The sequence below is a fragment of the Priapulus caudatus genome, unplaced genomic scaffold (assembly GCF_000485595.1).
Source record: "Priapulus caudatus unplaced genomic scaffold, Priapulus_caudatus-5.0.1 Scaffold73, whole genome shotgun sequence".
NCBI lineage: Eukaryota > Metazoa > Priapulida > Priapulimorpha > Priapulimorphida > Priapulidae > Priapulus > Priapulus caudatus.
The window spans coordinates 516,967-542,118 of NW_014577134.1; the positions used below are offsets into that span (position 1 = coordinate 516,967).

At 44.0% G+C, this 25,152-nt stretch overlaps 2 protein-coding genes across 2 annotated transcripts in view; one reads left to right on the forward strand and one right to left on the reverse strand.

The window, feature by feature from the left end:
• LOC106821442 (major facilitator superfamily domain-containing protein 10-like) overlaps positions 1–4,364 on the forward strand; it is a 25,571-nt gene extending 21,207 nt beyond the window's left edge. The window contains exons 10-13 of the mRNA XM_014826244.1: positions 1,378–1,430; positions 2,669–2,759; positions 2,967–3,104; positions 3,729–4,364. Of these exons, the coding sequence (XP_014681730.1) occupies positions 1,378–1,430; positions 2,669–2,759; positions 2,967–3,104; positions 3,729–3,820 (374 nt within the window). The 3' untranslated portion in view covers positions 3,821–4,364. The remainder of the gene's footprint in view (positions 1–1,377; positions 1,431–2,668; positions 2,760–2,966; positions 3,105–3,728) is intronic.
• An 83-nt stretch (positions 4,365–4,447) lies between these two features.
• Positions 4,448–24,210, reverse strand: LOC106821440 (cilia- and flagella-associated protein 46-like). Its single transcript, XM_014826243.1, has 36 exons — positions 24,145–24,210; positions 21,830–22,044; positions 21,305–21,469; positions 20,755–20,881; positions 19,067–19,158; positions 18,697–18,876; positions 17,961–18,060; positions 17,541–17,688; positions 17,236–17,368; positions 16,827–16,930; positions 16,532–16,656; positions 16,231–16,439; positions 15,840–16,137; positions 15,420–15,643; positions 15,135–15,251; positions 14,792–14,993; positions 14,523–14,678; positions 13,964–14,226; positions 13,447–13,828; positions 12,643–13,186; positions 12,248–12,387; positions 11,856–12,017; positions 11,005–11,321; positions 10,406–10,635; positions 9,521–10,182; positions 9,225–9,373; positions 8,918–9,116; positions 8,516–8,695; positions 8,148–8,309; positions 7,815–7,912; positions 7,204–7,513; positions 6,907–7,073; positions 6,414–6,673; positions 6,002–6,133; positions 5,629–5,826; positions 4,448–5,149 (listed from the first exon to the last, which is right to left on the reverse strand). The coding sequence occupies exons 2-36, from the start codon at positions 21,973–21,975 to the stop codon at positions 4,983–4,985; spliced, it is 7,248 nt and encodes a 2,415-aa protein (XP_014681729.1). The 5' UTR covers positions 21,976–22,044; positions 24,145–24,210; the 3' UTR covers positions 4,448–4,982.
• Between the last annotated feature and the right edge of the window lie 942 nt (positions 24,211–25,152).

A 25,152-nucleotide genomic window follows, 5' to 3' on the forward strand; every position in this document is an offset into this window, starting at 1 on the left:
CGGTCTGTCACCCTCGCCCATCCTAGTTAGACCTATGCAGTCTCCTGCAGGCCAGCTTTATACTTAAATACATAAGGAAGCAGAATTCGCTTTAGTATCGTTTGTGAGAAAGTTGACCGACTGTTCTTTAATTTCTTAGCGTCATCCTGACTAGGTCAGTGTCCAGCGTCTGTAGAAGCGCCCATGATTGCTCCGCGGTCCGTCGCATGCGTGCAGTCCAACCGTTCGGCAGACCATCCTTAACCGTATGGTAGTAACTTTCAAGGTATACGAGGAAAACTGCAGAGATGTGGCACAAATCTAAACCGGCCTCGCCGTGAACGGCCTCGTGATAGTCGTGTATAGAGCTCATGTAGGCAAGCCATCACTGGCCGGATCATTGAGTTCAAAGTCAAGGCACAGGGCAGATTTTGACATTTTTCTGAGGAATGGTCTGACGGGCCAATTGAAAACTTTTTTTTCAGTCGGTGCACCTGAGCCATGTTTTATTGGCTTTATGTGAATGAGGACCATGACATGTACTATCTCCGCCTGAAATGCCCGCCCAGACCGTAACGTGCCTCGGGATAACTCCGCCTCGTGCCCGCCTCAACGAGGAGGTTACAATCACATCGCCCGATTTTTTACTGTTAGATCAGACTTTGACCTGCCGGGCACCCTGGATGGCTATGAGCGCTACACATTGCAGCACGTGACAATTTCAGAAAGCGTACCATTTGCTGAAGACAGGGTTTATGCTCATTTGGGTCTGGCGCCTTAATCGTATAAGTTTCTATGGCATCGCTACCGTGTCAGTGTGGGTACCTGTCGACTCGTTAATGCCCACTGCAGTGGCCACTGGCCATGGCCATTTTGGTGGTGATAGCACTGTGTAGTTTTTGCCTGCGTTAATTAGTTACAGGTGGCAGCTCTCTATTTCAGCCGGTAGGCTTGCGTAAGTAAATGGATGAGTGCTTACCTATTCTGTCTTGCAAATAGTTGTTGCTACTACATACGATGGGAGCTTCCATCTTTAATCTTAAGACACTTAAACGTACGCGCCATCTCGTGGCAACTTTCATAACGATCCCAATGAACATTCCTTTGAGAAGATTCCTGATACCATCCCTGTGCCTTCCACTGTTTCGGCGCGTATGTGAACACATTTGGGACTAACAGGGTTTACTAGAATCCCACCACTCCACCACAGAGTCACCACAGTAGACGTGAGATGAGCGCTGTCGCTCTGCGGCACTTGTTACTATTTACGGTGACGTAATCATTTTAATGGCTGGCTGTGCGGTATATGTAAATGGAGAAGACTACCCTGCTGTGAAATCATTCGATTGTGTTAGTGATATCTGTTGTGTTTGTAGTAAGCATGTTGTGCATTCATAGGTGGCTATGTGAGAAGAGTCAAGGCTGGAAACGAAAAGAGAACAGCGTTAATGGTAATATTGGGATTTCCTATCTTTTGTCGATACAAATGATCTGATAAATGCGTGTATTATCTCTTCTTATGTTCGTGTGAATTTCTGAGTTGTTGTTCTCAACTTGTGAAATGATGTATGAACTGGGACCACGTTTACCCAATCAAGGTTTCATGCACAGTTAGGTTTCATTGCTAAGATGGCTAGTGTAGCCTCAATATTAGTCTAGCCATCCCTATGCATACTGGGATGTATCTACAATTAAACCTCGATTATCCGAACGAGACGGGCGGGGAGTATTTTGTTCGGATAACTGATCTGATCGTAAATAAAGGTTAAATATTCATGGGACCTTGAGGTCTTGTTCGGATAAACCGAGGTTTGACTGTATAGTGTAATACAATCATACCTGTTAGCAGCCACCCCCATAGAATAGCCACTTGTTCATAGCAACGGTATAAAACTCCATGCTAACAATGCTGTTTTACAAGCACCATGCAGAATGACCACTTTCTTGTATCCATTAACACCAATCCCCAACTGCACATACCGGCCAAGCTTTCTATCAACATTCAGTGTATGCTGCTGGCCTGATCGGCTATTAACTTGAGAGCTACAGGTGGTAGCTATGTCGTGCAATTGCCCTCATGAAGAAAACTCGGTAGCTTACTGATGTTATTGAGTGTGACCATGATTCCTTTCCTGATGATGAAGCGAATATGTATTATTTCTAAAGAGAAATCTGTAATTGAGCATTTAAGTTCATTACTCTGCAAATTGTTGTGAGACCTTTATTAGCTTTATATTTGTGCATCCGAATTGGATTGATACGTCTACGCGTTTAGAGATCCCATTTCTTTTCCTCCATTCTATACCTCCATATTCTTTCTCGCCCTCATTGTCCTGTACCCTCTCTCTTTTTATCCTCCATACTACTTCTCAATCACTTCTGTAACCTTTCACCCTCATCTAACTTGTCTCCTCCCACCCGTCCCTGTTTGCCCTCCTCCATACCACTTCTCCCTCTCTCTCTCTCTCTCTCTCTCTCTCCACTCATTCCACCTCTGTTTTATCACCAATCCTTCTCCCCCTCTTCCACACTCCCCAATCGGCTACCTCTACCCCTACCTCGGACCTTCTCCCTGTTCCATCCTCTTGTTTCCCCACCCACTCTCGTACCCAAAACTGGCAGAATTAATTATCAATACTTGTTATCTCATGAGTATTAGAAAACCACAAGTAACATTTGAATATTTCAGGGTCTGATTCTTGTGATACCATCTTTTGTTATCATCGGAATTGGAGTGTCTCCTAGCATTTTCTACGTGGGATTGGCATTATACTCGTTCTGTAAGCATGACTTGTTGTTTACTCTACTCGTGAATTGCTCCTGTAGCATTATATACATGGAAATCACTTGCACTTCGTCCACGTGTAGATTCTGCAGCTGTTATTGCGTGGATTACATGAATCTTCTACACTTAAACTATGTAACAACTAAAGAATTCCTAGTGTGGTCGTGTTGAAATGTATCGTCTATATTGTTATGCATTCCAGCATCTGCCACAGTGGTTCCGTGTATAACCACGATGATCTCATCCTATGGCTCTACTGAACAAAAGGGTACTATGATTGGCATATTCCGCTCACTCGGAGCGCTTGCTAGGGCTCTTGGACCCTTCGTTGCTTGCGGTGGTAGGTTATATTTTGAATTTTTTATTGTACATAATTAGGTTTTACTTCCTCTTGGTGGTAACATCCCAGTTGGTCTACACCCATTTCGTCTACTCTCAGAATCGGCAATATTCCCATTTCGCCTACACCCATTATGCTACTGTATTTTCTATTTTTGTCAAGTTGTGTTCTCATTATTTGTACCTATGTTTCTTCTGGTTAATGTAGTCTATGTATGCCAAGCAAAACCATATTTTATTATTTATAAATGATTATTTAGTAAACAAACCGATCGTAGACGAAATGGGAATGGGGTAGATTTTGAGCGTAGACGAATTGGGTGTAGGCCAACTGTGAATTTTGCTGTAGGCTAAATGGGAATTTTTCTGTAGGCGAAACGGGAGTAGGCCAATTGGGAATAAACCCAATAGTTGATAGTTGATACTGATACTGTAAATTTTGCCTGATAATACTAGCCAACATGGCTCCATTATTACTGGCAGAGATTGCAGATCAGGGTCATAGCCTATTGACAAAATTTACCCAATTAATTAGATTTTCACACAGCAAGGAATATAATGAAAATCATATGCAATGATTGAGTGTATGACCATAACCTGATGCTAACTCATTGTGGCTTTTTAGTGTACTGGATCGCTGGCCCAATGCCCTGCTACACGATCGGTGCAGCTTTACTCTTCTTTCCTCTCCTGCTGCTGCATCACACGAAGATGTAGCAGTGTGTTGACAACGATTGTCGTCTAACGCACAGCTGTGGCACCAAGACAAGTCCCAGCTCATTTTCTCGTTACATGGATATTGGGAGCAATTGGTTTTTAAGAGAGAACTTATATTTATATTATTACTAATAATAGGTGTATGGTGATGTACGTGTCCTGTCTTTATTGTTTGTGTGGGCGTGAATGAACTACCGGTGCTTGAGTATTGTCGGAAACCACTTTTGGCCCTTTAAGGCATGCACAATTGCTAACCAGAGATGGAGCCACATGCCGGGCAGTTGTTCAATGCAATCATGACCCTGCAATGTGGACGATTCCTTCATAGATTCACTGCTGAATTTACAGTCGTACATTTATCAAGAACCCATGTGTTATTTACTTTGTTATGGTTAAAGTATATTGATTAATTCTGGACATTTGTTCTCATATGCTGACAATGGGTTAGCTTGCGATAGTATCAGTTGAACAAAAACGTGACAATCGATGCTGTATTACCGAGAGCAATAATCTGTAATAAAATTATTTTGTTGGTACCTGTAAATTTTGTTAGTGTTAACCTTTTTGCTGTTCTCATACTTTTTATTGCTGGCAGTTTATTAATGGCTATTACAAAAAACAAGCACCTAGCTATACTTATATATTTAAATTGCATACTCAACAGCACATAAAAGATAACGGGTAGTAGATAAGGGTTAAGATGGCTAATAATTTTGTTAAATTTCAGGTAAGGAAGCAAATAAGGTTGCAGAAAATCTAATTAACAGGCTAACGAGTAGGTTGGCTTAATGAACTCTAGATCTGACCTCTTTCAGCGAAGTCTAAATGAGAAAAAATGTACAACCTTCTTATTTGCATTTCTTGGTTAACCCTTCTGCAAATATGTATTTTAGACTTGAGTTTTCAGATTTTATTATAGAGGTTTTAGGAATCCAAACAAGTCCGACAGGTTTTGTTTGAATTTTTGTACGTATATCTCATTCGCAAATGTGTATCTCAATTTCATTAATACTACTAGTCTAGATGGGAAAAATGGATGGTGGGGGTTGAGACTTTTTCAGTTGAATCAGTTTGTAGCATTTAACCATGTCTATAATGTGACCGGATCAGCTCCTTCATGCTTTGTTTTGCGACAATCGGTGACAGTGCTTGGATGACGGGCTCAGCAGAAAACAACGTTTGGTAGACCGTAGCAGACGAAGCGCCCAGTCTGTTGCTTGGCAACGTCACTTGTTGGATTCTCAGCTTGCGGTTGACTGGCAGCGCTATCTAGTGGGCAATACATCTGCTGAACCACCTGGCCTGTGCTCCTATTGTTCTCTAGCATTTCTGCAACGGAATAGAATTATCAGAGGCCGAGCACGACACTGCGATTCTTTCACAGAACATTCGGATCGCAGCCACGACTTTCTCGCGCTTGTGGCCAATGTAGCACCCCGTCTTTTCTTTTTCTTTGTCGTAATCTCTCGCAGATGATCCATGCTGAGACGCCCCTGTTGATGATTCTTCTCCACCTCCCTTGTTCGGCCGCATCGTCCTGTGTTACTCCCAGCCTTCTCATCTCCGTCTCCACTCCATCCCTCCATCTAATTCTCTGTCGTCCTCTCGTCCTTCTTCCTCTCACCGGCTCCTGTCATGCTCTCTTCGTTTGCTCCTCATCTCTCTTCCGAACCACATGCCCATACCATCTCATCCTTTACATTACAACTTCCTTAATGTCTCTTAGTCCAGCTATTCGTCGTACCTCCTCATTTGTTCTTCTTTCTCTCAATAAAAACCCAGCCCCCCCGTCTACCCTATCAACTCACCTGTCAGGACACGCTGTATCTGCGTGCAATTCTCAGCTGTCGAGCTGGGCAGTGCGTTTGTCACGAGCGATCTGACGCCGCAGATGGTCAGTAGCTGCGCCGTGGATAGACGGTCGTCGAAGCTTGGCCGCAGCTTGCCGACTCGCAACAGGCTCTCTTTGGTGTGCGCTCCGTCGACTAAAACCATCAGCTCACAGTCTGCAACGGGTTCACGAATAATAAATAACACGAGCGCAACACACTTAGTCGACCATTAGAAAGAATAGAGGAACTCGACGAGTGAACTCGACTACAACGGCATTATCGTATCGGTCGCTGTCGTCTAACGTGCGGCAGGTGTACACGCGATTGAAGCTCAACACGATCTGCTTACCACTGAGGGACAGGTGCACCAGAACATGTGCTTGCAGCTCACATGTCAGGCTCTCCAGACCACAGTAGATAAAGCTCTTACAGCCGCCCAGCATTGCCTGCCACTCTGTGAGGTTCGGCTGGTGCTTACTGCCTGTAATGATCCACAAGCAGATAACTTGTTGATTTTCATCTTTATCGACTGACGTGCTGAGGAGGGCTGAGTTATGCTTGATCGTTCGGCAATTGTTGGACGAAAAATGTCTACTAACCTAGGTGCAACACGTTATTGGAAGCATCACCCCAGTTCTACATGAATATGTACCTCGTCTAATCACCTACCTCATAGTAAATTCCCAAAAACTAATACATACTGATCCATCTGAAAGGAAATTTATCTAGTTTTACTGTACAGTGTGTGGTGGTGACCTCACCGTGGTAGCCGTCCCAGCTGGCTGTCAGAGCTGCATGTTGAGTGAGCACAGACCGCAACACCGATTCTGTAACCTCACTCTCCGCGTGCGGGTCAGTTATGTAGCGCGTGCCCGCTAGTGGCGCCCCCACGTAGCCTGCGGGCACCGGACGCAGGCTTGCAGCTTTTCCCCCAGCCGTCTTCTTGTCGGCTTTTTTCTTGCTAGCTGTATCGCTGCTCGCTGATCCTTTTCGTTCGTCCTTCTTAGTCGAGTGGTGAAACCTGGGATGGAGCAGCATGTGGGGAAGCGTGTTATGCGAGGCAGCATGCATAATCTTAGATTCAGGCTTATCGCGTCAAAATTCCATTCCCAAAATAGATAATACTGTCTGTGAGCGAGGTATTTTTCCAACACTCCATGTTTATTTACCCCTTACGTCAAATACAGCCATGACCTGACTAGTTGCGAGGCAAGGTGCCAGGTACCCCATTACGCTATGTCATAACAGTGTAACCTGTGGTGTAAGATCTGTAGTGAGAAGTCTCTGCACACAGCTCCAAAGCCACTGCACACTTGCAGGCACTCTAGAGGAAGCTGCATGAGCCAGCAGTCGGCGAGAATGACTAGCGCCTCCTGCTGATGGGATGCCGAATTATCGACCATCTGGAAGACTTCGCTGATCTGCAACAGAAGAGTCGAGGCAATGAATCAATGACAATGGGATATGCGATGTCACGACACAATAGAAAGCCATGTTTAGAAGCTGACGACAGTGGACCTGGTGGAATAGACACAAGACACATGTCAATACCTGTGACAATACTGGTTGCAAGTACATTTCTGTAGAGGCCACGAGGTTTTGTAGTTCTTCCTCACACTCTCTTTTCCCCTCAGCTTGTGTGGCTGACCCCTGTTGCTGTTTTTCTGAGAACATACATCTTTTATGCTCTGCTGCATCTAACTTGTCACTCAGCATTCGTGATTGATCCACCAGGAGGCGCAACTTGTCTGGGTTCGACTGCATGCGGCAGACGATTGGGTGATCATGAATGCCAGGTTGTTTGACCATCTTGCCAGTCGTGTGCTTTGGTTTCTCCAGTACTGCACCATACAGCATCGATCTGCAATACATTATATATCATGCTAAGTTGATAGTTGATGTAGTTTTTGAATACGTCATTCTGCTAATACGTCAGATCTCAAGTTACGTTAAATGAATAATTTACAACGATTGTTAACTTGAATCAGATTCATACAGAAAGTGAAACCTTTTTTTATATATAAAATTGGCACTTACAATACATTACTATTTGGTATTACTGTATAAATATAGCATTATAATGGCACACTTTCATCTGTAAAGACATAATTATATATATATATATTTGACTTCAGCTAGCTAACACAGGACGGCTCACTAACCTGTCGAGGGAATGTTGTAATACAACTACAGTGAAGTTTGCAGGCAGATCCTTCATCAGAGCCAAGTGCTGTGGGCTCACCTGCAGTGTCTGCCAGGCCTATGGGAAGCAGAAAGCATTGGCATAACAACACCACTTTGTGACTGTGACTGCGCATCCATGTTCTCTCAGGTGAACGTGAACTATAGTAACAAGCAAAACCCTCATCGTCTGTCAAGGATGAGTCCATGATCTGAGTGCAGATTCTTCCTCCGTGTGTTACTTCCTCAACTGAGCGTGAATTCATTTGCGATCCGCATGCAGTCCTGCTTGCAAGATTCGCTGATTGGCTCACCGTATAGTTATGCAGGAGTTGGCTGTGCACTGATTCGCCAGTCCAGGTATCAGCCACCTCCGCGTGCTGCAGCAACCTCTCCCCCGACGTCAGCAGTGTATGTGGCGCCCTCTTTAAAGCATACGACAGAACCTCACGCAGCTTGTCTGACGCTAGGCAGCTCTGAAGACAGCGATTCATTGTAGAATGTCAAAGCCAAGGTTGTGCTGCAGGTATTCTCTATTAAAGTCAGCTGCGCGCTATTCAACACAACACTCTTAAATAGCATTCCTATCATTTCTACTGCTCATGACTTGCTGCACTTCATGCATGCAATGCATGGGGACTCGATTACCCAACTAGGATATCTATAGGATGATTAATCAGACCTGATATAAGGCAAGATATTCTCCAGCGAGATGTGGATCACTATGCCCACAGAGTTCTACCAAGCCTAGAGCTGCTCCAGCAGCTGTGTGTAAGCATCCAGACTGCAAGGCGATCTTGCATGACAGCTGCAAATGTTCAGATGCTTCTGACAGCAGCTGATGAGTAAGTGCTGCAGCTGCCTGTAGACGCGCAAGGATAATTGGGATCAGCTTGATTACTCATTATGTATAGCACCCTTTGTAATCAACAAGTATATATATATATGGGTGCATGAATGTGTGTATGAATATCGTAATCTCGTGAAAAGATTATATATTACCTGAAATTAAATACCATTGATATTCAAAGAGTTTCATCAGTACATGACCTGTATTACGAAAATTCTTAACCATTTTCTTTACCATAGTCTGTGAGATGTGCTGATCTGGTTTCTGATGCATGCCCACTTTGGGTTGACAGTCATCGGTCGTGTGGATTTCGTCGTTGTTGGTTTGCGATGGCTGGGAGCTGAGGACAGCTCGCAGTTGTGACTGAAGAGGCTGATGCAAGCCAGCTGCATTTGATGCCAACTCCTTGCATCTTCCCAGAAGCCACAGATACCTATAACACGTACAGACGCTCTTCACCTTAAGCTCCCGACATCTTAAGTTCATGAGAATAGGTAATATACTCCAGACATGTCTCCTGATACATGTAAAATGACATTACCTAGCATGAAGGGTCGGATAGTGGTCGAAGGTATCATGCAGCTTGCTCAGACTACAGAGAACTTTAGTGGCCAGGGAGCAACATGTTGTCTGCCATTCCCTCTGCTGCACCGGCATATCTTCATCTGACCATGTGTATTCCTCGATCAACTGCCAGAGCACACAATGAGTGTAAGTAAAACATCCTATCATCTTGCTGAATAAAATATTACATCAAATTTTAATACGTGCTGATCTATCAGTTATCTGAATAATACCTCGCAGCCTAGTAATATTGAGGTACACTAAAAAACATACCCTCACTGTTGGATGCTTGCTTCGCTGTTCGATATCATATTGCAGCTTCTCCTTTGTCCATAGTTCCAGCATGTCCAAGCAGAGTTCATAATGGTCCAGTTTGACAGTCACAACTTCTCTCTCCACAGGCCGACAGAGACTTGATTGCCCTCCGAGATCTCGCTTGGTGGTAGTGAGAAGCTTGTCTGCTTCCACCTCCGCACTGACCAGCACTCTGCGAGCCTCAAGGTGGCGCTCATACAGTTGCAGCTTATCGGTGCTGTTCGCGCCGACGCAGGCGAGGAAATCTGCGTGCTTTGTGGCGACGCCCAACGCCTCGCGCACATACCCTAGCTGCAGAAGCTCCTTCCAGCTTTCCTCAAATAATCTGCCCGTCGTACTGTTAAGGTCGACAACATCTAGCTCGCTGCTGCGGTCCGGGGCTGTGTGTGCTAGCAGGCCTGCATGCAAGCCCCGCAGTGATGCTCGGTAGTAAGCGCGGTCGCGACTCCCCGCAGCCTCTCCGTCACGCGCCGCCTCGTCGAGAAACCCGACCGCCTCGTCGGTACGGCCCGCCGTCACCAGGGTCTCGATGATTCCCAGCATCACGTCCCGCGAGAGGGAGACGGTCGACGGCAGCCGACGGGCCTGCTGCAGCAGCCGCAGGGCAGCGTGCGTGTCACCTGGCGTGGACAGTCATGAAAGCAATTTCATGGATAGCGTTTCTTTCCGGGTGGCTCACAAAATAGTGAATCATGAATAGAGAATGTCTAAAATTTGTGTACTGCTGCTTATATCCCCCTTAGATAACCATTCATGCGAACATAAAATGCACCCTTCCCAGCTTAATTTCGTGCACTGACCGACCCCGCTGCATCCCTTATCAATACTCATCAGGGCACTTACCTGCCTGCAGAACCAACAAAGCCCTGGTCAGGAGCAGTCTTCCTAACAGGTCCCTCGTCGCGTGTGAGAGCATGACTCGTCCTCGCAGCATCTCACCACATTGCTGTGCTCCCTCTGCACAGGCCACTGCCTCTGCAGGCCGATGCAGCTTGTACAGAACGTCTGCTTGCCCTATCAGGGCCCTTTCAATCATCGCTACTTGCTGTACGTCAGTCCCGGGCACTTGTAGGCTACAAACAGTATAGAATGTTTTGTTTTTTTTATTTTTTATTTTTTTCAAATCTTTTTTATTTTATTTCTAGACCAACATTGACAAAACGTACATTAAGTACATAGTTGAGATGCGTTATAACAGTATAGAATGTTGACGCCACTGAAGGAGTTAGCTATTACACTACTGCAGCAGCTCATCGGCCAGTAACAGAAATTGGATTGATTCAAACAGGCATTATTGATAGTGGCGTGCTCAAAATAACATCAGCATGTCAAGCTAACAAATTATTGTCAGGAATCTTTTTGTGAATCAAGAATTTAAGATTGTCTAATAGTAGATGAACATCCGCATCATGTGATCGCTATCGTTAAAACCAATGACATACCATAATGCAACTTCAATGGTCATGCCAACGTCATGCAGACAGTGGCTCCATCTTTCTGCCGCATCAGTCAAACCCAAATCCTCGCAGATCTTCAGGTATCTCAGATTTACATACGCAACCAGCGGTTTTGACTGTAGCAACCCTTCCCCGAGCAACTGCTGCAGTACCAGCAGGGGGCAGCACAGTAGTGTCAGGCCAAGAGTATGCAAGCTATCAATCAGCTGGTCAATGAGCTCAAAGGACATAGAAGGGTTGTTGACCGTGGTAACACTCACAGAGGTTAAACCAGGTTGATCTTTCCGTAGAACATGAAGGACCTGCACAAAGAATCAGGCCACAATTAAAAAAATCTTTGTTTGCCCTCACCCGAACCAGGCTGAAAAGTTTGGGTAGGTAGGCTTTTTTTTAGGGGGGGTCTTTTTACAAATACAGCATGGTGTCTACATGCTCGGGTGTGCTTGTGTGGATATACCTTTTATGTTGAATGTCTGTTTTGCTTGGTACATATAATGTATTGCCTACAGATTTATGTAATGTACAGTGATACAATTTGTTAAAAAAAAAAAAAATGGGAAAGATCAATAAAAATTTTAGAGTCGGGCCCCTTTTAGGCGGGTCGGTCGGGTGAGTGTGTTCGGTCGGCAGGAGGGCAAACAAACAACATTTTTATATGGCCTCATGTAAATAAACACGCGTGTGTGCGTGCGTGCGTGAATAGTAAAGAATTTAAAACAACATAAAGAGTTCTAATTAGAGTAGCATGTGTGTGTAGATATAGTGTGCCGCCAGGTTGCCATAAGTTTGGAAGAGTGTAATTTAATAATAAATAGTACAGAAATCATCCTACTTGCCTCCGTTGGTATATTGAACTCCGCCCATTCTTCTGCACTGTTGGGCATAGTACATGCACCGATCTTTGACCTTCCTTTGCCAGTTTTGCTGTCTCTCGATCCTACAGACTTGCCGGAGCTGATGCGAAGTTTATCATCTTCTAATGCTGATCTCAGCACCATCTATGAATATGCATGTTGTTTTTTTCACTAAACTTGGAACTATGGAATTGGAATTTTTCATATGAAATCCAAATTAAAAATATTAATACAGTATATCTTTTGCTTTTTGAGATCGTGCTGCTGCCATAACATGATCATCACATAGCTACTTTAATATTTCCCAATAAAACGACTTGTTACAGTAAAACTATAACCAATAATCACGCTGAAGTTCAGAGGATGAGTCATACTTGCACAAGCCTGGTGGCATAGTCCGCAGCTTGCATACTCTCACTGCGATGCTGGTCTGTACCGAAACCTGCCTGTTCAGCCATCAGGACATGAACCTTGACCTGGCAGTCTAACCACCACACTCCCAACGTGCACTGATCTGCAGGACACCCATATCATTCATTACCACATAGCCATCTTAGTGGCAATTACATATTTGTTATGGCAGATTCGTTACGTAACAGTTGTTCAATTGATAGTCTTGAAAATGTATCCAAATGCAAACCAACTAATATTTAAATTCCGGATATCATTGAGATGGACTCGCCATTTCAATAATGCACTTAGAACATACAGCATGGAATTTTTAAATGACAAGCATCATGTTTTAGAAATTTATGCAGTTTATAAAGACCTTTCTCAGGATTATCCCGCGACTGTGCTGTCAGAGTGGCATTGCTGGTGGTAACAACATGGGTCTCCAAGTCAGAAAGCAAATTTATAATATCCTGTAGCACCGGTGTAACCCTCTCTCGGCTCGACCTATCAGTTCGTAGCACAGCGGCGATCTCGAAAAGAAGCTCAACCCGGCGTGAGCGCGATGCCGGCGCCGCTAATGCCTGCACTCCCTGATGAAGCGCTAGCACTCGGTCCTCCATGTTGGACATCGTCATGGCAACCATCCTCCACAGAGCTGCGACCTGCTCGTCTCCCTCATCGACGAATTTCTTGATGTCTGCATCGATAGGTAGGTGCATCATGGCACTCGCCAGAATGCGCAGTCGGTATATGGGAAGGCAGTGGCGCCCCCTGGGCAGGGACTTGAGTGCTTCGTCTGCAGTGTGCAAGCAGAGTTTCCACTGCTCCCTGTCAGCATGGGACTGCAGAAGTACGGCATAGAGGGCAGCACGTATCGAAGCATCATCGGCATCAGCACAACTCTGTCCAGATCTTCTACCCTGGGGATATTGCAATTCATGAAACACTACTACTGGAAAGGCTTCCATACCGGAAAATTAGTCCAATTTATCTAATAATCATACAATCATAAGTAGGTAATTCCTCAGAGTAGATCAACAGTGAACTAATATCATTATTAGTATGACAGTATGTTGTTATATAATCATTTCTTTTATTGGTCAGAACTCAACCGTAGGTATTCAAACCACCTTTGCTCAACCATCTACAAAATTGCAAGACACAACAACAGCAAACATACTTTTGCACTGTACTTCAGGATGAGCTTAACCTGCTCAGCAAGCGTGCTCCTATCTGAAGATTTTTCCACAAGAGGGCGGCACATGTTCCAGAACAATCTCATTGCTCGAGTAACGAGATCTGGTCTCTGCGCCTCGTATCCATGTTTGGCACTGCATACTGTAGCATGCAGAGCTTCGTTGGAGGTCTTGCCAACGCTGGCTGATGCCTCTGCTGGTTGTTTCGGTACAGTCGCATTGGCAACCTGCCTAGTGCCTGGTCTGCTCTTCGTCATTGCTTCTGGCACAGCATTTCGCTCCACAGTCTTGATAGATGCATCAGGCATCAGGCTGGTGCCGAGTTGGAACCACGCTTCACTCAAAATCGCTTTGTTTTTCACGCTCCTGCTCGTATACAAGTCATTATCTTATAATACAGGATGAGTATGTATATTCTTGTGTGTCGACTGTCAAATTAGTTGCCGTTAATTCACACGATTTCTCTAGTCGATATGATTATTTTGGGACAAATGATGATACCTTTTATAATGGTCTACAGCTACTGCCAAGCGGCAGCACTTTTCAGCAATGCAACGTTCCCCATCCAGTAAAGCCATCCTGCCCAAGTCTGTCCACAAACGCAGTTCTACATCACCATCTCTTTCCCTCCAGCTGCAGGCCTCTGCATACAACACGACCTCCTTGACTGTGATGAGTGAAGCAGCGTCACTACGATGACGCAGCATGCTGTGAGCTACTAAAGCACAGGTGAAGCTCGCTAGTGCAGCCACATCCTTATCCTCCTACTCCAAACAGATGCAGCCAAGAGGGAAAGCAGCATACAATCGACGAAACGATTTCGTCAGAAATTGGACCATCATCATGAACCAATTGGAATTTTAGATGCTCGATGTGAAAACATTATGGTTTTCGTTATATAAAAAAGACTTAAATTGTTTACAATTACATTGTTTACACGCGGAGCAGTCACATGACAACCAATTAAATTAGAAATGGCTTGAATGGCCCTTATCAAATTTTGATAAAAATGGAATATTCTGGCATTGACACTGACCATTACCTTAGTGTATACACTCACCATGTTAGCTGTTCCATAATCTTTTCCAATGGACTGTCGTGTGAGATGTTTGCAATGGACCCACTCATCCAGTAGGTTCTGGTATACGCTCAATGACACAAGCACTCCCTCCTGTCTGCAGCTAGCAACCACCACATCTTTGGCACGTTCTGTCAGCTGCAGGTAACAGGATGCCCAGCTATGACACAGACAATGACACAGGCGACGCATCACGCACAGGGACACATGCAGGCTGTGAGACCAAGTCTCCATCCATATCCAACTCTTACCGTCAACGCTTGCTTGTAGTCATTCGCTTCCTCGGTACTGATGACGGGGCCCTCCGTTCCCTTGCCCTTGGCCGATTTCCCCTTCTTACCCAAGGCTGGAGTAACGGGTGACACTGGCTGTTCTACTGCCTTCCTCGTGAGCCACGGCTTAATAAGGCCCCTCGCAGCCACTGCCGTCAGCATGGTGACGAGCTCACATGACCTACGGGTGCAGAACAACATTCGTTCACACGGGGCACATCATCTAACGCGGGCCGTCGTGCCTTCAAAACAAGCATTGTGTGTTAGTACAACTTCTCACTCGGCTTGCGGGATAGAAACCACTCGTTTCGTATATGCTTACCTAGCACATGACGAACCTTGTAGGATCTCCAGGGCCGGGAGAAAGTGTGAGACCAGCTTGTGCTCTTGGCCATCCACAACTAGTCGCTGACTGAAGTTCCACATGCTCGCCACAACTCTGCACACATAGTCGGTGTTACCGACACTATATTAGCCATCATGAAGCTTATCCTATGCAATACAGCCTTGTTAAATACAGTATGAGCTTGAGTAATAAGACAAGTCAAGTAATTCCTTTAGCACCGTTTCGCATCTAAGCCTCGGCTACAAATGAACGAAGTCTTACCTGTAGACCAACTCTGGCATCTTTGCTCTATTAGCCATCACCATAGCACTATGCAGAGAGCTGTACACCTCTGCAGCAATATTCTGAGAATGAGTTGTGAGCTTCTCCTCCTTCCCAGCTACTAGTTTCCCTTCACCTTCTTCCACAGCTAGCACTTTCTCGTCCACATCCGATTCTTCTTCTACCTTAGTAGCATCGCAAATGTTCAGCAAGTGCATGAGGCCCTGTGTATTAACAAAACATCATGAAGCTGAATGTAAATTCCGATGATTCCTCGTCTATATAAAAGTATTATTGTAACTAATAGTGCCAGCGTGTAGAAAGAAGACCATGGGACTATAGAATTTTCCATTTCTAAGGCCACACCAGCACAACACTGGATCTGCTCATCATCATGCAACAACATCGCTTCTGGCTTACCTCAGCTAGAATAAGGCCAGCTCTAGCCATCCACCTATCCACCTCTAGTAACTCGGACGATATCGGCTCAAGTTCGCCCTCAGGCAGTTTCTCTGCCTCTCCAGCTGGGTTATCAGTTTGCTCTGACAGCGCGCCATGTGCAGACCCAGTTGCAGTCGGTGGTTCGGTGGACATCACAGGAGAGGAGCATGTTCCTGTACTGCTGTACTGTAGCTTGCAGATCCTTGCCGCTGCCCTAGCTACATCCCATGCTGCGTGCATAGCGGCTAGCTCAGCTAGTTCTAGCCACATGCTTTGTCTGTGACACACACACACAAACATACGTACAATGTAGCTGATTTATCTAACACACTAAACTCCGTGTCAGAATTTAACAGGCAGCCGAGATTACCTGTAATGCGAGTCTGCTTGAGGCATGGGTCTTCCCATCTCCTCAATGGCCAAACGAGCGTTCTTGTATCTGTCAGCGGCTAGCTCCTTGCTGTCAGTACAATTGTAGTCAACCATCTCTAGGAACTTGCCTCTAGCAAGCACTTGACCCGCACTAAGCAGTGTAGACTGGATGACTTTAGGATCCGTGTTACCAAGCTGAAGCCGCACCTAAGGCGTGAACCATACAGAACATTCCTCGTTGAAATCATTCTTCTGACTCGCAAAAAGGGTGAAAGGAGCACATGGTACAAATCTCTTACCTGTGTCATAATCAAGGTCGCTTTGTCCTCTTCATTGTCCAACTCCTGATATGGATTTACAGTGAGACGCAGCTGATACAAGGTCTGTGTAATGTAAGCACTGTGCTTCCCACTATGATCTATATCTACAACAGGGAGAGCACCTCATCATGGCACAACTCATACAATTCCTAAAAAAAATCCAGTCTTCTCTAAAAATCGCTGAATTCCAATCTAGTGAATATAATTAAGACTGTACATGACAGTAGATAACCGATGTACATTCTAATACTTATTCAGTAAAGGTTGCACTCACCTTGGGCCACTATCAGATGCTGTATGGCCTGCCTTAGGTCTCCCTGTTCTGCTTCAATATGTGCTAGTTGCAAGAGTACCCCTAGACGGACCTCACTCAAACAGCTGTAATATGCATTACAGTTATAAAGATGCCGTAAGCATCTTTGAAAATGACAATGTAGTCGCAAAATGTGCCACATAGAATCAACTGTTTTGAGGGTAAATTAAATTATGACTTTAGAGTCACCATGCAAAATTTAAAGAAACAGTGGGATATGAGCCTGATGGTCATTTTTAATTCACATTCAAACCAAAATAACTAGACACTCCGTCCGAGGTAATGCTTATCCAGACATGAAACCTGAATTACTGTGTCATTGCACTACACCACTTCATTATCAAACCGGCAGTGCAGCTAATCATAGCACCTGTGAACTTGATCTAATGCATCCAAGGCACTCTGGAGCCACCGGCGTACGGTCGATTTAGGTCCTTGTTGCATCAGTGGCAGTGTGGCATTCCACAGTGTGGCTACTCCCTTCTCAATCAATCGCCTGTCACCTGCATAATACACAAAGCATGCAATAACAAACCAAGCCCTGTGGAAATGCATGCACCACAGAAAACTTAATAAATATGGCTATAATGCCGTACAAAGTGGCACTTGCAGTTATACATCTAAGCAGCACATTGTGACAGTTACTTACTGAGAGCTCGTTTTCCTCAAACATACCTATTTTTAAAGCTTTAGATAGGCCAGTTTCACATTTTTGTGCCATCTGTAAGTGATATTCTGAAGAGATCTGTGTGGATGTTTGACTATTCGTTTTCAATAGGATCTGACATCGCAAAAATAGGTGTTCTATTTTCTGACTTCTATTCTGAAGAATAAAACGATAAAATATTATAAATCATAAAATTGACAGCTCCACAATATATTTTTAGACATTTGAATGTGATATATAAATTCCTAACAACTTTTAATATTTGTTCAGTGCACTAAAACATTATTGCACTATCAACATTAGCCGTGTTATCTTTTATTACCGGCTTTTATTAAGGCAGTTTTTTACATTTAAAGCATGGATGACTCAATACTGCATTTCTACATGTTAATTTGTATGTTACATGTATGCAAACAAGATATGCTCACCATTTCAGTGATGCTACACATCTGTTCAGAGCATTTGGTGGCAAGTGTTATGTTATCATAGTCAACACACAGCCATGCAAGCTCTGTGAGCAAGGATAATCTGTAACATAAGAGAAAATAACTGAGGATGTGTACAAAATATGCTAAACAAATCATTGTTTGTCACAAATGTTTTTGCTTCAAATTTACCATGATTGAAAACCTATATAGAGTAGGACCCTAGCCATGATACACACTACAATCAACACCACAGCAAACACATCAGCCAGAGCTTCTTTCAATATCGCCACATATTTTTTTCTTTCGCACAATCGCACAATCGCACACAATTTCTTTCAATTTCTACACATCTTAAGTGACAGCATACTAATGCTGAGAGGGTCTATGTCCCCCCGGGTACTGCAGGAACGTACCCTGGTACTATCTCATATGCCGGACCGTACCTCGCCTACTCCACTAACGAGTCTAGGGAGTCGCCTACGCCTACTCACTAACCCTAACTCTAACCATATCAGATAGTTATAACCAAGGTAGGTTCCGGTATACCGGACTGTACCCAGGGTACGTTCCGGCAGTACCCTGGGGGACATAGACCCTATGAGCCATACTACATGTACTAATACTAAATAGTATTATATGTGACCACGGGTAAATTCAATCCATGTTACGAGGATCACATAATGTCCACTTGAAGTTACAAAAACATCTCTATATCATAACTCTCCCCTCTCCCTACCTGTCCGTCGCTGATAGCTTTATGTCATCTGAGAGAGGCTCAGGCATATTGGATTCCTGTTTGGGATTGTCAGGGTCTGTCGCCAAAGCTTTACTATTCACTGATAAAATTCTTTTGTACAGCCCAAGCAGCCCATCTTCACTCTTCTTTTTCAGAATATTGCGAGGAGAACTAAGATGCCTGGAAATATATCATTTTCTTTGCATGTTTAAAATCAGCTTTTTAAAAACAGTTAAATTTTTCTATGGAATGAAACATGCCTGTCATCAATGAGCGTGTTGCAATATTAACGATACTAAAATGCCTGTGAAATCATTAAAAGTTATGAAGTTGGCCTAATGTTAATTATTATAATTGCAAGTCAGCATACCTTCCTAGTTGATGAAGTTCTAATTGCACCACCAGGTGGGGCTGTGAAGCAATGTGACTCCAAAATTCATCATTCATTAGATTCCATCTTCCCTATGATAAATATTTAAAATTCTTGTGAAAACAGATCGAACGCTTTAAATAGCTCTAGCTACTATTGAGTTTGCTTCACCATGGTTTAGAAAAGACTACAGTAACTAGAGCTAGGCTTTAAAGAGCCTACCTAACCTTTGTGCTTGTACTTGCATTTGTCCAGAGAGACATGATACAAGATTGCGTGGCACAGCTTTGCTGTTGATCCTAAGCGCTGCGTGCGGATGAGACGCGCAGTTCCGCGGGATATGCGCACGCGACAGCGGGGATGTTCAAGTATGAAGCGCTGTCCGCAGTGGAGACGTGTGCCAAATTCGAGGCCTGGCGCACGTCTCCACAGCGGTCAGCGGATGGTCTGTAGTTTTAGAAGATGACAATGATTATATATGGACGATATTCTAGGAATTGGAGATTATAAAACAGTAACAAAAATCGCTCAGTCATGCTCCAGATTAGCTGAATCAAAAAGATTAGAATTTAATATGAACAAAACAAATACAATGGTTATAAAATTCACCAACAAAGAAAGGATAGAGAAGGAGATATTAATAGAAAACCAAGTAATAAAAAAATGCACCAAATATTCATACCTAGGGGATTTAATTAATGATATAGGAGGTTATAACGATATGATAAGAGTCCGAACTGAAAAATGTAGGTTCACGATGAGGGAAATATTATCATGGGCAGAAGAGCAAAATTATGGAAATCATACTATAGAAGCAAGAGTGAAATTATACGAATGCACAGTTTTACCTTCCTTCCTAAATAACAGTAAAACATGGACTTAATGGAAGAAGTAAAAATGTTGGAGGATTTCGAAAATGAGTGCCTGCGCAAAATAATAATCACGCAGAAAACGCAGAAAATGCATCGCATTGGCCCAAACTCTACGAAAGATGGCGCTCTCGCTCATGGGCTCAATCTACGAGTATCCTGAGTGTACGAAAGTGCACTGCATGCAGTTTGGCATCGACCTAGACTGGTACCCGGTCAACAATTCCACACGCTACACTAACAGTGTCAGTGTAGCGAAGGATACTTGCCGGAGTGAAGGTGGCAAACGGGTACCAGTCTAGCATCGGCCGGGCATTTCATTATTTACTAAAAGTAAACACAGTCGGTATAAGAACTGGTCACGTCGGTGACGCCCCATTCATGCCCATCAATGAAGAAGGCAAGGCTTATTCTGATTACGGAGATGTGAAAATGCAACAGAAGTACGTAGCGCAGTGCGCTAAACGGCGTGTTATTTTCGTTTTTGTGCCAAACTCTATCGTAGGAAACCGTTCTAGCCTAGCAGAGTGCTAACCGTTCTAGCCTATGCCCTAGTTCCTGAGATCGGCGATTTGGTATAGTGATGGGTCCCCACTTATAAAAATTTCAAAGGGAGGTGCGGCGTAGGCTGTGATTAGCGGACACAAAGTGTCAATCCTCGGCTCGCCTCGGCATCATGGCCGCATCACGTCTAGCAGTGCATAACTAAATGAAATCATTACATTTAAATTGATAACAGTTAACAAATATTGTGTTTTAGTCCACTTGCTAAAGAATTTGATCTAATTTTCCCAACCTCTCTATATCTGCAAATGTTACCTGTAGTTGCGTTATCCTCTGAGCACATTCCCACTCCTCGTACTGCAAGGCCACACGTAGAGCCTCTGCTGCACCAGACGACGCCTTGCATAAGTCTCCATTTTCAATGTGTGCTTCAACTAGCAGTCTACAGAAATGAGCATGGTCAAGCTACATTTCCCAATTGATCTAAAAACTCATCAAAATCTCTATTATATTTTGTGCATAACAGATCAATTTTCACTTACTTGATCACATAACAGATTCAATTTGGGTACATGCTAAATGTAAGCATAGAGTCTATGTCCCCCAGGGTACTGCCGGAACGTACCCTGGGTACGGTCCGGTATACCGGAACGTACCCTGGTAACTATTTGATATGGTTAGGGTTAGGGTTAGGGCCCTAGACTCGTTAGTAGAGTAGGCGAGGTACGGTCCAGCATATTAGATAGTACCAGAGTACGTTCCGGTATACCGGACCGTACCAAGGGTACGTTCCGGCAGTACCCTGGGGGGACATAGACCATCTCAGCGTAAGTTGTGTGACAGGTTTCACCTGCTTAGTACTCACGTAAGTAGCTGGGCTAACCACGTGTGGTCAGGATGCTCTGTGTTACACAGTGCTTCAGTGATAGCAGAAAGACCAGTACCAAGGTAGCCTAGTGCCCCATTTCGTATCCAAGGCTCAGTCAGCTTCCAGAATACTAAGGATGCATCATATATATGGTCTGCATAACTGTGGAGCATATAAAAGGGGTGTCTGTGTAATATTGCAGCCTAAAAATAGACTCATCTCTACTGGACTTGCAGCAGGATATTGCTTAATCTTGCTGGATGCAGTTATGGCTGAAGCAGGTTAATAATCACATATATATTTAGTCCATCTACTATACTGTTACATACCCGAGGCAAGTATAACGATTTTATATGTTATGCTTATTGTTAAATAAATATTTGATTGATACTCACATAGTCTATTACCATTAGACACAAATAAAGGGGAAACATCCAGTATAATACTAAGTAATAATTAAGTCAATACTCAATAGGCACTAAATATATATATATATATATATATATTATGGTAACCACTCACTTTTCCGTTAATTTCGCAACTTCTAATGCTTTCACAACCAACTCTGTGATGCTTTCAATAGTAGCTTGCTGCAGTGGTGAATGCTCCATTGCCATGCCTTTCTCTGCTACACGGGTAGCCAAATCCAAATACTGATCTACCTCCATCTCTGGGTTATTCCTGGCCAGCCAGGTAGATGACTTGGCAGCTAGGACTGCACATCGCTGATGTCATAGCTAAGTGGGGCAGATGGGGTCGTTGTCGTATCAGGTACTACAGATATGTACCCGAAGTAGTTTTAGGTTGTTTAGTATTATGTTTATATTTTTATATGAGGTATATGTTTAGGGTTAGTGTTAGGGTTAGGGTTAGGGTTAGTGTTAGGGTTAGGGTTAGGGTTAGGGTTAGGGTTAGGGTTAGTGTTAGGGTTAGGGTTAGGGTTAGTGTTAGGGTTAGGGTACACTTCTGTAATACAAGTCTGGTAGGCCTGCACTTTGTGTATACATGTATGTACCTCGGGTAAATATCTGTAGTACCTGATACGACAACGACCCCTTGAGCCTAAGTGGGCAATTGTAACCAGCTAACCTGTATCTACCAAAACATCAGATATTATTATTAATATAATATATAATATATTAATGATAAAAAATCTAATGTTGTCATGTATTTTTCTTAGTATCACTAGGTAGATAAGACGAAGAGTAAGAGTCTAGATCATGCAGAAACAAGATCGGCCAACCATATGATACTTTTGAATTAATTAAAGGCATAATAGGCACCTTGATTATACAAAGTTGACGAATGCTACAGTAACTGGCACCTTCTGTAGTTAATAAGTGCATTACCTTATAGTCAAACGCGTATTAGTTTGTCCAATATCACTGCTAATTACTAAGAAATGTCTAACTGAAATCTGTAAATCTGGTCATCTGGCGCCAACGCTAAATTGGTTGCCAAGCAAAATAGCCTCGAATTCGGTTAGGCAACGTCACATGTTGCTACGGGTGTTTAGCAGAGAATTGTTTGTCCCGGGATGCTTATATACCACTAATGAGCTAGTAGAATGTATCTCTGGGTGTATTCTGGGTATTGAGGCACAAGTAAATAATCGTGGGTGCAAATGAACGGGTACCCACATGTCTTCAATTTCAGACACAGGTGTATTCGTTTGACCAATATACGTAAATACGCGTAGTGCCGTCTGCTTTCCATGTTTAGTCTGTGGCCGTGGTTAGTCCGCGATCCTCCCATAGCGTTGGCCCCCAACACAGCCTATACTTCATTATCACGAGCGTCTGTGATTCGTACGTAGATTCCACGTTCATTACATATCAGCGCTACTCGTTCGGTTGCTATCGCTAGCGTTGCGTACGGCGAGCGAAAGCATGCATGGCGTGCGTGCGCTTTTTGCATGCGTCGCGAAATTGTCCGGTTGGACCTATATAATCGTGTATCAGCGCACGTCGTCTTCGAAGTATGCGGTTTTCGAAACTGTCAACAAGTCAAGTCAACTGATTCGTGGACTGCGATTTCAATACCGACATTTCCTTAGTACCAGCGGCAGCATATTGGACACACCTAATGACGCGTTTGGCATATAGGTAATGTACTTATTCAACTACACGGTGGCCAGTTACTCTACGCATTCCGTTAAAATTGCATAATCGATGGGCCTATTATCGCTTTACTTATTGTCTGTGATGCATAATTGATACAATGCGCAATAAACAGTATTAAAAGCCCTATACTAGTAATAAACACAGACAAGAGTGTGTGTATGTGTGTGCGCGTGTGTGCGTGTGTGTGTGTATGTGTGTGTGTTGTGTGAACACGAGCCGCTGGAGGCCAAGTTTTCAAAAGCTATAAGCCTATTATATACAGACGAAGCGGCGGGAGCGACGCGAAATCTTATACTCTTTGAAACTTGAGGCCTCCAGGCCTGTGGTGTGACTGTGTCTGTGTGTGTATATATATATATATGTGTGTGTGTGTGTGTGTGTGTGTGTGTGTGTGTGTGTGTGTGTGTGTGTGTGCGTGCGTGTGTGTGTGTGTCACTGTGTGTGCGCGCGCGTGAGGGGGTATGTGTGTGTTTGTGACACTGTGTGTGGGAGGGGATGTGAGTGTGTGTGTGTGTGTGTGCGTGGGGGGATGTGTGTGTGTTTGTGGGGGGTGGGTGCCGTGTGGGGGGATATGTACGTGTTTGTGTGCGTGCGTCCGTCGTGCGCGCGTGCGTGTCAGAATCTGATACCTGCACACACTAGGTGTTCAGTTGAGCTAAAAATTAATTTCGGCATTCAATAAATGATTTAACTAATTTCAGTTTAATTATTTACATCCAGGAATGTATCTGTTGTGTTGAGTGTTGTTGTCCTATGGTTGTTGTCACCATAGGTTGTCACTCTCGGGTCGCAAGGGACGCGTTAATCACACACCCGACACCGCTGAACATCCCAAGAATCGCTAATAAAATCCAAACTGTTTTAAATTTCCCAGAGTGCATTGTGCTCGACGAAGTATGCCGAGTGCTGGATCAAACTCCACGACAGATGGCGCTCTCGCTCATGGGCTCAATCCAATCGGGCACCCTCGGACCATTCAACAGAATAGCGGCAACTCTTTTCTAGGCATGACGGCAAGAGTCGAATGGGTTTTCCGATTGGGGCTCAATCTATCCTGAGTATCGGCTCTGGTATCGGTCACAGAAATAGAATAGAAGTTCTATTTTCTATCTTCTATTCTATTTCTGTGGTATCGGTATCCTGAGTGTGGGTATCCTGAGTGAACGAAGGGGCACTGCATGCAGTTTGGTGCTGGATCTGAGAAATGTGTCTGATATATATATAATCATATTTATTGATTTATACTAGGCGGGGCAGTGAATTTTCTCAAGGTGTAAAAACTTGGCTTTCAACATTGGAGACTGTGAATCTCTCGTGGCTCGGATGACCACGTAAAATGGCGGTCCCGTCTCCAGTAATACTAAGGCCAATGGGGTCGTAAAAGAACGACTGAGGGCGCAAAAGTACTCTGGCTGTGACCACCCTCAGTGCCTTTCGGCTAAAGGCTAATCTACCTAGCTTTACCCAAGCTAGGTCACACCCCGCACCCCATATAGCCCTGCGTTATTATCCACCTAACCATGTAACGCAGTAAAAATATCCAGATCCAGATCCAGATACTGCGCAAGTTATAAATGCAAATATGTTCACGTGCGCATTACAAAGGCTGATTATAAAACAACGGACTGTGACACTGTAAAATATAGATCTTAAAATTACGACAATCTGTACAATCTGTACTGACAATGTGTAAATTATTATATTGTTCTCAGTTCTCATGTT

What these genes read in the sequence shown, in the direction of transcription:
- LOC106821440 (XM_014826243.1), bottom strand. Translation starts at nt 21,975, where the DNA reads ATGGAGGTAGATCAGTATTTGGATTTGGCTACCCGTGTAGCAGAGAAA. An exon ending in TGGTTAGCCCAGCTACTTAC is followed by an intron (nt 20,882 to 21,304) that starts GTGAGTACTAAG and finishes TCATTTCTGTAG; the next exon opens with ACTGCTAGTTGAAGCACACA. An exon ending in GCATCTGATAGTGGCCCAAG is followed by an intron (nt 16,657 to 16,826) that starts GTGAGTGCAACC and finishes TCCCTGTTGTAG; the next exon opens with ATATAGATCATAGTGGGAAG.